The sequence below is a fragment of the Diuraphis noxia genome, unplaced genomic scaffold (assembly GCF_037042655.1).
Source record: "Diuraphis noxia isolate RWA-SAM2 unplaced genomic scaffold, SU_Dnox_SAM2 contig0003, whole genome shotgun sequence".
In the NCBI taxonomy this organism is placed as follows: Eukaryota; Metazoa; Arthropoda; class Insecta; order Hemiptera; family Aphididae; genus Diuraphis; species Diuraphis noxia.
The window spans coordinates 9,266,158-9,280,945 of record NW_028301713.1 but is presented as its reverse complement, the minus strand read 5'-3'; the positions used below and the strand labels follow the sequence as shown (position 1 = coordinate 9,280,945).

The 14,788-nt window shown below is 32.2% G+C and overlaps 1 protein-coding gene across 2 annotated transcripts; it reads right to left on the bottom strand.

Moving 5' to 3' along the window:
• Positions 1–851: 851 nt before the first annotated feature.
• LOC107167590 (uncharacterized) lies at positions 852–13,905 on the bottom strand. 2 transcript variants are annotated; one of them, XM_015516724.2, is made up of 3 exons: positions 13,765–13,905; positions 2,751–2,842; positions 852–2,074 (listed from the first exon to the last, which is right to left on the bottom strand). In XM_015516724.2, exons 1-3 carry the CDS (start codon positions 13,783–13,785, stop codon positions 1,957–1,959), a joined length of 231 nt encoding a protein of 76 aa, XP_015372210.1. In that variant the 5' UTR covers positions 13,786–13,905; the 3' UTR covers positions 852–1,956. The 2 variants fall into 2 exon arrangements, with proteins under 2 accessions (XP_015372210.1, XP_089079016.1); XM_089222890.1 differs by lacking the exon at positions 13,765–13,905 and adding an exon at positions 11,348–11,564.
• Between the last annotated feature and the right edge of the window lie 883 nt (positions 13,906–14,788).

Here is a 14,788-nt window from a genome sequence, read left to right as displayed (position 1 = left end):
GTATATGAGGCTATTACCAATAATATTACACCCTTTTTTGTCCTAAAATAATGTGTAATAATTATTTTATTTCTGATTGTAATTTGTATTTTTAAATAGATTTGATACTTAAAAATTATATTTTAAAATAATTCTTATATTTTTCTGATCTCATTTTTTTTATTGTTTTTTGTTTTTTAATAAATAGGTACCCAATAAATATTTTATATAGTGCCCTTTGAGCCTAACACATACAACATATACCTCTCATCGCATATCGCGAATTGCACATTTTATGTTGTATGTTGATTGAGAATGTAACTTTTAAATAATTAAAATTAAAATTAAATTAATACACATCTTACTTAAGCATTGTCGATTATTGTATTTATTGCGATCTTTAACAATTCTATTTCTATACATACGCATTTATGAGTCATAAAGGTGGTAAACTGCATATTTGTATTATTGGATATACATTGTATAATAACTGAAATAACACGTCCATGATAAGTATTTTTCATTTGAGTTTTACGATTTCTTCATTTTATTTGGTTTTATACCATCATAATCGTATCATACTATTTTATTTTATACATAATAATATAATATGTGATGGTAGTATCAGTGCTGTAAGTAGGTAGTAAAAAATACCTAATCATTACTCAATTGAAATGAAAGCATCAAATTTTATTTTTGTAAACTGCAACAAATTGTATATACGTATAATATTTTTATTTATATTTTTACACAAACTTTTTTTTTTCTTAAAATAATTGCAATAACACGCAACGCAGCTATTTATAGAATAAATTGTTGGATTATAACAACGTTTAATCATTTTATATTATTTCAAAAAAAATAAAAATAAATTAAATAAAACAATTTTTTTATATTAATATAGTTAACAATTGACATTTTATCTCATACATATACATATTATTATAATATTACATAATATATTATTTTTTGTTATTTTGTGATCATGTTCAGGGCAATGATTATATTAACGTGTGTCATATTGTGTGAATATATTGTATTGTATAGTTATGACTTGTTTGGGTTGCGTTTTGGCGGTGTTTTTGATTTCAAAGCCGTTTAGACGTCCCTCGGTGAATTATATATATTTTATTTACTACTAATATAGTATAGGTAAATAGGTATTAAAAATGACCTCATGCAATACCTCTTAAACTAATTGATCGATATTTTAACATTATAATGTATATATCGACATATATATACACCGCGTGTATATAACATGATAAGTACGCGTTAAGAGATAACATATTTAAGTTTTAAAATTATTCACATACACAGGTATTTATATATATATATTAGAATATATAGGGAGAGTACAATATTATAAAATAGGTTTTAAAAAAAACCGATCATCTACGATAATCGTCGTTTTAATTATTTTGCTTAAAATTTAACATAATATACGATTCTACTTATTAAGATACAACCGGACGGCAGACCGTTATTTTTTCTAATGGGCTATTCGTTTACGAATTTCTAGAACCGATGTAGGCGTTAGTATTTTTATTTTTTCACAACTCTCCATCGATTTAAAAAAAAAACATATTAATATCAAATTCGTAAAAGAATGCAAACGCGTCCGCTGCCAGTTTTTGGTAACATTCGAACCACCAGCGAGCCTCGTCAGAGGATTTCTCTTAGTTTTATAATATTCTAATTTTATATAAACCGACATTATTATTATTAAATTAAATTTAAAGGGGTTTTTTTTTAAACTTGTTTTTTTATTATTTAAAAATAAAACACTATCATATTATCTAATGATATTGTGTATTCAAAAAAATTACACGCTTATTGTTAAAACACCGAAAACACTACTACTGGGACACGTCTGAACAGCGAGTGAAACGAAAAGACCGCCATCACGATGCCATGGCTGTATACGGCTGGAAAAGGACAGTGACGGTGCGGTGATAAGTTTATTTTCTTCGGTCGTCAGTGAATGCCCTCCAAGGGCGAATAGGACTTGTATTGGTACAGGTCCTGTCCACCGTATCCGTACAAAAGCCGGCCGCGACCATGTTCGTCGTAGTACGGATATCTATACTTTGGTCTGAAAAATCACAAACGTGCACAATGTTATTAAAATTTATTACGATGAATTTATTATAATACATGTATTACAAGGCGTAAATTATTTGTGCTCTGCAGTTTTATAAATTTACGGCATGCAGTGTTGTACATATTTGTAGAGATTTTCACCCTCACCTCCCTCCCCATTGGCGATCCCAAATAATTTCCTATGAGGGAAGGGATCTATGTAATCTATATTTACTAAATTGGTGCGTTACAGAAAATTCTTTGTAAAACAAATTTAAAATTCTAGTGGGATGCAAGTACCCCCATATCTAGTCCATGCCACCTACCCTTTTCACTCAAGACGGTCGAGAGGTTAGAGGCTGTTCGAGTAATATCGTCAACTCTCGAACGGAATTTTTTAAACACAATCTTGGAATTCTTTTACAGCTAGATACGCTCATTACTAGTCAAAATTAAATAAAAATGATGATTTACGGATGTTTTTATTGGGTTTTTATAACTGCGGGGATAACGACAAGGTGCCGTGAAAGTAGCCAGTAGGTATATACATAAATCCGCAGTGTGCTATATTTATACTATTCACGACACTGTTTATTGTCCGCAGGGCGCAGGTTAATTTGCTGCAGTTGCAGTTTCAGTTACACACACACACATATTTATAACTTTAAGTTGTATATATAGGTACGTACCTTTCGAAGTATTGAAAGTTTGGCGCTTTGGGCGTCAATGTTGCGCTGACCACGGAGACGGCCAACGCTACCGACGCAATCGCCAACAAAATCTGAAAATACAACAACAAAACGGTAAAGCTACTGCAATATAATATAATAATAATATTCTCTTAATTATTATTATACATCGTTAAAATTAATTTATGGCCGCCGTATTACCATCACTGCAGGGGCGTGTGTAGATGATGCACGATATTACATAGGTAAATAATAATAATAATAATAATATGTGGCGCAAGACGTCTAGAAGGAACTGTTATCGGTCGTTTGATGACATAATGATATGCATAGGAGGGTCGCGCCGCCGTGCCAGGGTCAATTATTAATATACGACGCGCATGTTATAATAATGTAGCTGTAACATATTATGTAGTTTTTATAATATTATTATATAGGTATAAGACTTAGGGCAGGGGTGATAAATTATTTGAACGTCAAGTACCAAAAATTACCTTTTTTTTTTCGAACCAGCCACGAAAAGTGTTATGTATTGTATATTAGGTATGTATAGCCAAAAAAAGTATACATAATATATATATATAAATAACAAAAATATTTTAATTTTTTGCGTTCCCTCAAAATCTTTTCGCGTGCCAAGGAATTGCCATTCCTGACATAGGTACCTATTGTGGTCGGACACGAATACAGAAACAGCTCGGAGGGAGGGGAAATTAAAAATTCGTTTATCGTCAGTAAACAAAATATTGTTGATTTATCATTCTGACGTTATCATTAAAGCAGTGTTTCACATTGATGTATTTTATAGTGGCGTGTCACACAACGTAGTGTGGGTATTACGCTTGTTTATGATTTACGATCTTAAATAATATTATAATATACCTATTTTGATTTTGTACTTCACCGCTTGTAATAGTTCATACTACGAAAGTTTCATGATACGAAATTTTAAGTATTTTTGCGACACTCGGCTCGACTATAATAATATATATTATTCGCCTAAGCACTTGTTTTTCAAAATTATTTTTCACGTATATTATAATAACGTATTAACGTGTTGGTCTTTTACTTTAGAACTTTTTACGCAATCTATACAGACATGTTATTCCAAATGTTCTCAACCCTCACATATTGAAAATAAAAATATTTGGATAAAGCAACGACTAATGACAAAGGAACAATATAAAACCACACAAACACAAACACGATATGTAAACAAAAATAATTTTTTCGCGGCGGCGGGAATCAAAATGTATTGTACTTGAACATCAAAAGCGTATACTGACAAATTGACATGTCAGCCGTTGATGCTTTGGACGATTAATATTATCATCGTCCATGTCGCAGCACGATTATGGGTTAATACGCCACAACGTGCATGAATCATTATTAATTAATTAATTTTTTTTTTTATAATAATATAAACATAAATCTGTACCATTATTAATTTACCATGTAAAAGTAAGGTTAGCTTTATAAGCGGTTATCATGGTTATCAATTTTGGTTTTTGCACCAACAACGCTTTTCAAAAGGTATATTAAAAAACAAAGTAATATAAAACGAACGTAAGAACATTGAATTCGATACAATGCAATGTATTGAACGGGAAAATGTCTTATACGGGAAAACGTATTGCACGGCGGGAAAATAGTTACGGAAAACCATCTGACGGGGAAATGGCAAACTATATAGGAAGTGTCCTAGATATTCGCATGGCGACACACACTGCAACAGTGTGACCTATATACGAGTACAGTGGAACCTCGATAACTCGAATCGGTTGGGGACGAAAAAAAAAATTCGAGTTATCGAAGTTCCACTGTTTTATGCTATATAATATTATATGGCTATATGACTGTATATTATACATAGGTACTTATTACGTTTGTGGATGTATTACGTAGTGCATGTGCAAACCGCGCTATATATACAATTAAATTATATTTTATTTACGCTCGCGATTTTTATGTTATTGGTAACAAAATAATTGCCTACCCATATTATATTATAATACAATAATAATAATAACAATTATAATTATAACCTAACTTAACCTATAATAATTATTATTATTATCGACTATGTTTTGAATATTAATTGATTGTCTGTTCAATGAGTTGTATAATAATAATATTATAACATATAATATAAACAACTGCTATGATGGCGAGTGTTAAAATTTGTTTTTGAAATATATCAAATTTTAATAGTATATAATATAATACATATTCACCAATCGCCAATATAAGATTGAAGAGTTGCCCAATTGTTACAAATGAAAATAATATCGACGTCGTATTTTGAATATATATTATATTTAATTTTTGATATTTCGCTTCTCTATATTAATCATTCTTCGTTCCTCTATCGAACTCTATCCGCGTGCACCTCTCTCTCGCCTCCGAATTTTACATAACGTCGGAAAAATCACTATGATTGTCGTCTGTGACTAAAAACTCGCCAACGAGTGTCTTTTTGTCGCATACATAAATTATATATTCCAACGGTTCAAAAACGGCACCCGTTCAAACCGAATAATATGCGCATTTGGACGGACGGCTGGCTCATGACCCGTATAATAATGTACAACACCCATTCCGTATAATATTATCATTATATTTTCTCGGTGTATATATTCAGAGTATTATTATACAGAGTGTGCGTACTGTCAATCATAACTTTTTTTACGACTTTAATATGCGCTCATTATAATTATTGGGCCACGTGTGCGTTTGTTGATATTTTATACTTCTTGCGTCGTATTTATACATTTTTGCAGATGGCCAATTTTGTTTACGTTATATATACATATATAATATAATATATATTATGTATACTCAAAGTTGTGGAAAAATATGTAAAAGTCATGTTATTTGTTCTCGTCGAGCGGATTTACTCCAATGATGTAGCCTAGGCCGTTATAATACATACCGCATAATATTATGTGGTACCTAGTTTTGTGTTTGAAATGTACTCGTAAAATCACTTGAAACTGTATGTCTGTATGGCTTGTATGCTGTGCACTGTGCATATAGTTCATAGTAAATATATACATATGTATTCTATACAATATATTTATGTGATGAAATACCGATGAATAATGATTAGTGATAATCGATGGACATTTTGTAATAACACGATTTTTTTGTAAATTGGTGATGTGTAGCCCAAAGATTTGGTTGATATCTAAGACCGTTGTGTTTTTTTTAAATTTTAATCAGCTAACAGTGTATGCAGTGATAAAGTTAATAATATAAAAAAATAAATAAATAAAAGCTTTTATAAAAAAGTAATCGATGACGGGATGAAGAGCAATTTATTATGGGGGAAACTATCGCTGTACGGCGTTAGGAAGGAAATTATTTACTGTAGATACTACCTATATAAGTACCTACATAATTTCAAACAAACAAAATAAAAACCGCGAAAAGAAAGAAAAAAATAATTAACAATCTAGTGTAAATTTCGCCAGCTTTCGATAGTATTTTCGATCTCATTATGTATGTATTATGTACTAACAAAGCCATCGTCGCCGACTGGACAAAGTGAAATCAATAGTAACAATTCGGATTTTCTTATCACGCGTTTCAATCATTATCGTCGCATGTCTAAACGTGCTCGTTTTCGGTTAGAACAAATATTTAAGGATTTTGTTGTATACGCGCATAATGTCGCCGTTGGTAACCTAATTAAAAAATAATAATTGTCAAGAAGTTTTGTACATATTATATAATATCATAAATATACTCATAATATATATATATTAAAATGTCTTAGACCAATCGTATTACGAACTGCACAGCTTATAAACTTTATAAAGCGTATGATGTCTATTATAACAAAATTATGATGATTTTTGTTGAGTTGTTTTATTAAAAATTATTTTCATTTATCTAATTGACAATTTTACAAGACTCGTCACGCGCGTTTGTATGTATACCTATATTTTATTATCTCCTATTATAATTTATTATTTACACTCAAGCGCTACCACGTGCCACTCGTTGCTACTCCATAGTGCCTAATTACGGTAGGTTAGTATGCTTTATCTGCAGCTATATTCGCACAAAACATGATGATGTCTGCAAGTGCATTTTGGGAAAAATAGTAGAATAGAGACGCAAAATGATGAAGGTATGCATTATAATAAATAATAATTGTGGATTAGAGAAACTATACAGCTCAAAAGACAACGACAATATTATCAAATCCAATGTTTAAAATTTTAAATACATAATCTAAAATTATAATACAAAATCAATAGTACGAGCAGTATCTATAGTACAATATTATGTCCGTTTATAAGATATGGTAGGTATGTATATTAAAACAAGCATTTAATATTTATAGCTGTACAATTTCATGCATATTTAAAACCGATATAAGATTGTGTCTAACGTGAATACTTAATATTATATGATTGCGGTTTTATTATTTTAGATTACATATTTTTCTTTAATTACTCATATATTATAGTATTATTTTCTTAATAATGGATTTGCATGCAATAAATTATTATTTTTGTGAGATATTCACGTATGGCTTTCGTGTAGGTTTCACTGGTTCTAAGCGCCCGACGACGTTCTGCGTCATTCAGAAGGAAAAAAATTGAACGTATATATATATTATAGGTATACACTTTTCTCGTCATCGTTCATCCTCTCCGATTCCCACCATCAATACGATACACACCGAACATTGATAAATGATTATATTTATATATTATGAGTATGACGTAGTATAGTCCGTGGAACATAGTCGCGCAGCATTGTTTTATACAACAGAAGAATGTGATGTATATATATATATATATATATATATATATAAATTGTACTACATTTTTTGACTAACCGAATATTTATTTTTATTATTATATACATACAAGGTATCGATTACAAAGGTCATTGGCCGTGATTGGTGTGTTACATGAAACTAATATTAAAATATATATAAATATGACGAAAAAGAAAAAAAAAGTAAGTACAAAAATGAAAGGCTTAAAATTTACCGAATAATATTTAGATATTGAGGTATATATTATTTCATTTCATTTCCTGTGTTTGCCTACAATCTAATGACACTATCGCAATAGCTGAATACGTCGTTACTCGTTATTTTTTTTTTTTACAATTATAATATATTATATTTTTTGACCACGTTATATCAATATAATTATCATATACGATTTCACTTGTAAAATATTTTTATTTTCGTACAGAAACACGTGACGCAAGCGCCGTCTTAAAAAATGAAAATTTCCCGAACGATGTATAATCATTAATCATATTATACCTACCTGATTATTATTATACACTCGGTTGGTTGACAAACTGTTCTTATTGCCATCACGCAGCGACTCTGCGACGAGGTCAATAATTATTATGGCATTACAATATTTTATAACTTGTGTATTTATTTCAGCACGAAACGTTAAATTAGCAACAGGTCGCGTACCACCGATAGATATGTACACGACCCACTATCGCGCTTGCGTGTTCACGGAGTATAACGCACCCCCCCCCCCCTTCCCCGATTGTTGACAAAACGCTCTTATACCGCAACAACGTCGGAACGGTTTATGTCGGTACTTGGTATTGTATGATGGATAATAAATAATAATATTATATGTACCGATGATGGTTAATGCGACGCGAAACACACGCAGTTCGAATGCTATTTTTCACTGCAAATCAGTCGATTTTTAAGAAGCAAACAGTTCTGAAATTGAATAATGCGCGACTAATTATAACATTTAAATGAATATTCATTTGTTATTTTAGTATAGATTTGTTATTATTATGCTTGGAAATTTACCAATTCGGACATCGACACGTGTGACGGTTTAACGTTTTAACAGTCTATATAAATTATGCCCATTCTATATATATATCTATTATAAAATTATTAGGTATCTGTCTATAATATTTTATTATGTAGGTTTTATAATTATTTTTTCCTTCTATGCTCTATATACCTAGGTATTGTAATATAGATCGTCTTTCGTGTCTATACACACGACAACGGTTGTGAAAATTCGACCACAGATATTATATTATTGTCTATTAAAAATTCAATGAAAGCTACTAACGAATATTATTAAACCACTGCTGCATCACAATACTGTGTATTGCCACTATAATATGGTCGAATGACGAACGTTTACGAACAATTTTCACGAAACCGAAATGGCATCAATAACAAAGCGTTTGAAAATCTACCATAATTATTATTATGAATACGCGGAGTAGGCATTAACTGATTCATTGTTTTAACAGTGAATATCAACACATTACTTCAAAAAGTATTTAACTTTTTTTTTATCGTTTTCCTTTTTAAGATTTAAATTTTGAGTATATCTATACTTATGTTTTTAATTTCATATTGCTTATCAGAATATTTTCTAAATAATTTGATATCTAAAAATCGGATTCCGAATGATTAGTTAATCATAAATCATAATCGATAAGTATTTGTAGTTTTTTATGGGTAGCCATGAGATATCCCGCTAAATGTCAGTTCACTACTTTGCTTATCTAAAATTTTACTTGTAACTAATTGAATGCCACCGATCGTTAAAAATTCATTTTTAATGTACCAAAATTCTCAGAAAACACGAGGATTATGATATTATAATACATATGCTGTTATTCAAAAAATTAAAAACTGAAAAAATGATAGCATAAAAAAATATTGAGAAATATTATTCTTTTTAAAAATTGTATTCTTTGATGATTTTTAACTAGCTATCTTTTCTAAAACAATCATAATTTTTTAAATAATGAATGTATTACTGTAAATAGAATCACTCGGTATAATATATATGTATTAACGTAACATAGATACTACAGTAAAATCGGAAATCTAGAATTTATTTACTCTGTGGATGACACGAGTAAATAATATGACAGCAAACTACTGTACCTATACACTATGCACATATATAAAACAATACAATTTTGCTGGTACGCATTGTAATAATGCGCATAATATAATATAGGTAATACATATCATAAGTATCTGCATATTATTATGATTGATTTTACGATTTGTTTATTTATTTTGAGTAGGTCGTTTAACTCTTAAATACGCGCGCTTTGAACAAATTTACATGCTGTTTGTATACATTAATAGATTATTGGCTATGTAGATGTCCGTAAAAACTGTTAAAAGCAATTTGACAAATCGCGTTTAATCTCAAAACGTGATATAGAAATGGTTTAAATCATTCTACACATTCGTCTTCTTGTCGTTTCTACAACATCGGTTTAATTGACGCGTAGGTACCTATTTTATACTCGTATTATAGACAATAATAGTTCATATTATAATATGTACAATGTACATTTATACATCTCGAAATATTATAATGTTTGTTGCAAATATTTATATTGTCGCCTAAAAAGAATCGATATTCATATTATGGTATAATACGTACTTATAATAATAAATATTATAACTGTGTTAAAGACATAATATACGCGTGACCTATTTTTATAGGCCAGGTCAAGAAAACAGTGTTGTGAAAGGAAAAGTGGAACGCGGCCCTTACAACATTAGGTGCAGACGATACTTTTATTTACATTTTTTAATCCATGATAATAATTGCATATAATACTATATAATATTATAATAATATAATGTATATTTGTGTTTATATAGCCATGCAGATATGCAGCCGGACGGTGGTCTAATCAACACGAAGGAAATCTGGAGTGAGTGCTCGGCTTAAACTCTACACATATGGATATAATCTGTAATCAGTGTATGTGCAGTATTATTATTTATTAGATTACTCTCGATAACGACGCACGGTATGCAATAGACCGGTGGCCTGTGGTCAGTAGAACTGGTGAATAATAATAAAAACAGATTACAAATCCGCGAAATTACACGTACGGTAGCTATATAAACTCGTACAGTTATAATAATTACGGTCCCCATTATTTAGCGAGCGTTTCCTGGTCGGATTTCCGAAAACTATTATTCGGACCGCGTGTACTAAACTTGCACAATATTATAATACAATAAGATAAAATACAATACAATAAAATTCCGACATATATAGGTCGTACAAAGTGGTACAAAGTTGGACCGAGTACGGGGTTGTACATCAGTTGTGAGGTAGGTAGAGGTGAGGTTAGGTGAGGTAGGCACGGACTATTTTATATTGACTATATATATATTTTATGTTATAAAATAGTTGGCAGAACACGGGCTCAAGAATATTGAGGGCGCAGAAACGAAAAGGTATTAAAAGAAAAAAAAAATTCAACATAATCGAAAATTTCCATCCACCCCGCACGCGCGATTCTTTGACCTACTTATTTCCGCAAGTCCATATCATTATGTACCCTTTTCCGTGAAGGCGCGACGGTGGTTGCTTACGGAAAGACCTGACGATGACCTTGACGAACGACCCGCTCCTCCGCGATGACCTACAAACGGGCGGAAAATTTTTGGCGTAAAAAATACCGAAACCGTCCCAACAAATTTCCCTCCCAAAAATTAAACGGAATATGTAACGTGCTGTTTATATATATATATATATATATATATTTGCAGTATATTATATAAGTCACACTCAAAAAAGACTTACTGTCGTGTGCTGTGGCGGCGGCGGCGGCGGCTAAACGTCTCACGTAACCATTATTGCGAAATTTTCTTTTCGCGCGCTCCGCGGGATCGCCCGCGAACGATCGGGCGACTTGACAGGCCGGCGTCAAGTCGCTCACTCGGTGGCAGCAGCGGGTCCGTAACAAAAGTAGGTCACCCGCCGCCGCCGTCGCCGCGCAGAACATGCACACGCGCGGTATCGCGACGTTCAACACACACACCCGCACACGCATACACACACACTAACAACAGGCAGCGCTTCTATAGCAGTGGCGGCGGCGGCGGCGACGGCCAATCACTTTCACTGAGCCGCCGCCCGTATGACGTGTGTTATATAGCATATAATAATAATATAAGTTTATATAAATATATAGGTATATATATAAGTGTATAAATGTGTGTAAACATATGTATATTAATTATATTACGTGCCGCATTGTACATGACATGGACGCATTTTGTGTATAGGTACAAAAATAAAAATTATAGCGAAGTCCGACGGGAACGGCCCGCGTAGTGTTGGAAATTCGCTCGGAACAAAAAAGGGTGAAATTTGCATCCAACGCCGCCGCCGACGAGTGTCGCAGGGGTCGCAGCAACTTGCCTGTCGTCCGCAGGTCTATACCCCTCGCGCCGAAGAGTACCCGTTATCATTATATAATATGTAATATTACCGTTTTATGCAACAGGTTAATATATATATATATACCTATATATATATATATATATATATATATATATATATATACCTATATATATTATATATTATTACATTATTATTACATAATATAATATTATTATTGCGCGATGCTATATATAAGTCGTTATCGATTCTGGGAGGAATCGAACTGACAGAGCGCAAAAAAATATACGTACTTATATACTTTGATGGGTATAGATGAGGCAAGTCGAAACGAAACGGAATACAATCGAATTAATAATATCGAACAGTACCTATAATATATTATAATCATATTGAAGAATTCCGAAACTTTCTACTTATATTGACAATAGAGCTCGTAGTTTTAAATAATAATCAGCTATTATTAGCTAAAATTTCGTTTCTTTTATACCGTGTACCGTGTGTGTGCAAAATAATTTTCATCGTATTAAATGACTACAAAAATATAAACTTATTTACTTTTAGGTTGAAATAGTATAGAAACGTATAACAGCACAAACTATTATGCTATAATGCTTTGAACTCAGTAGTGGATGAACAATAGGTACTGCAATATAATATTGAAAAACCTCAACAACCAACGATTAATAAAATATATCCTACATATAAATTCTAATATTGATCATGTAATTTCAAATCATTTCCGGATATTGCAAGGAAATTTGTTTCGACTGTTCCGATTGAAATGTTTCGATTGCGTTCCAATTCGAACGATGCAGGTAAACGAAAATCCTTACGCGTCATCTAACCACAATACGCCAACATCATCGAGATTCGATAAAGTTATTTTTTGTATAGCGATAAGCATATTATATAGGCAATATATGGACTGTATCGTATTCATGCGGTTTTACGATAGCCGATAATTCGATATCTATGTAGTTACATTGCCATATTATATAGGGTTCGAATAACAACGTGCAATATATTTATTTGATTTCTTACGAAGAAATGCACTGGATCTCCACTTATACGTCTGATTGGTATGTCCGCAGAAAGAAGTATATGACGAAGATTTTGTGACATATTGTTTTACAAAAATATGTAAGTACCTATCGCAAGCGAGTTTTAGAAATCTATCGAATACATCTATATACGACCTACCACAATTTTTTTTTAAACCGATTTGTATTCATATTATTACTAGTTATACCATATTATATTATCTGTTATCATATTATATTGTTATCTATATTTTCAATTTTTGTAAAAGCCGATTGGCGTGTATAAAAATTAAATAAATAAATATATGTATACGGAACGCGATAATTTTTAGGTTCTCGAAATCACTTCTGCTTAGTCCTACATATTATAACATTTCAATACAAATTATGTATACTGTATATATATAATATGTCATACTTTTTTATCCTATACGCGCGGTTGAGTATCGATAGCTTGGGTCTCGAGGGGAATCAAAATAAATTCGATTCTTATAGTTCTCTCGTATTTTTCTAGTTAAATTTTGACCTCAAACATAACTCAAAACAAACACTTCGAGAGGCCAGAAAAATGATAAACGAGTAATCGAGACTCGGCTGTGTTTATACAGATGTGTCTAAAAAGCGACAATAATACCTGTATATATGCAACAATACACGAGCGTGCTCGATTTTATCGTGTCTTACGCGCGTCATAACCACGCGGTATCGCGGAGAAAATATGTTCACTATGTGTGATACCTAACTTAATTATACCTATTGTGTTCAGGTACTTACCAATCGGTTCAGAGACGGCATGATGATGGCGCAAAGCAGCTTGTTGGCATGATCGCTGTCCGGTGGCTACTGAGCTGCTGTCGCGCCAGTCGGTTCCGCGAGCGCGCGCGCGGGGGACACCCGGAGACGTGTGAAAGTGACTTTCACTCGGTCTCGGCTGTCCGGTTCGAGGGCATCCGAAATTGTTGTTTCCGAAACCAAATGCACAAATAACGATATGCATATAATATATAATATATTTTAATGGATATCGCGCATCGCGGGTACATATATTATTGTAATTCTATGTGTCATGTATAGTATCAGTGACGCTGTGATGAGAGATATATTACAAATTTTTAGACCACCCCCCTCCACCATGGAAAAAAATTAATATAAGTATTAAGTACCAACATTTTTCCGTACGCCCAAAACGATCCACATTATCTTGCATTATTACAGTAAACAGGAATTCGCCATGATGGTCCACAAATATAGTGGTACCAAGTGTTTAAGGGGATAAGGGGTACAATTTCTCAAAATTGTACGATGGCAATTGTCCGTTTGGTCCGCCATGCCATCACTGCGATAATATATTATACGCACTGCATGTATTATTATAATGTTTTGCGCGCGAGTTATATAATGATAGTAACAGTAGTAACACAATATCGATGAGCCGGTGATCTACAGATGATGATGCGATATCCGCCGCCGAGTGGTGATATTTTTTTTTGATTTTTTTGCTGTCCCCGCTTATCCTCGTTTATAAAGCCACTCGTCCGAGATCGCTCGCCCATATTCTCATGCATATGTGCACTCCGGCTACATTCCGAAGTGTAAGTTGCAGTCATATGCCAGTTCTGGACGATGTCGAACAAACAAATAAAACCAGGAAAATAGCTTTTTTTTTTTTTTTTAAAAAAAAAATGAAAAATAAGAAAGAACTTTGATCTCTAGAATAACTTTTCGTAAATTTTGTGTCGTTGCATCAGCTGATGTACGTGACATAATATAATTATAAAAATGATTAACTCTTGATACA

What these genes read in the sequence shown, in the direction of transcription:
- LOC107167590 (XM_089222890.1), bottom strand. Translation starts at nt 11,549, where the DNA reads ATGTTCTGCGCGGCGACGGCGGCGGCGGGTGACCTACTTTTGTTACGG. An exon ending in CGCCGCCACAGCACACGACA is followed by an intron (nt 2,843 to 11,347) that starts GTAAGTCTTTTT and finishes TTGTATTTTCAG; the next exon opens with ATTTTGTTGGCGATTGCGTC.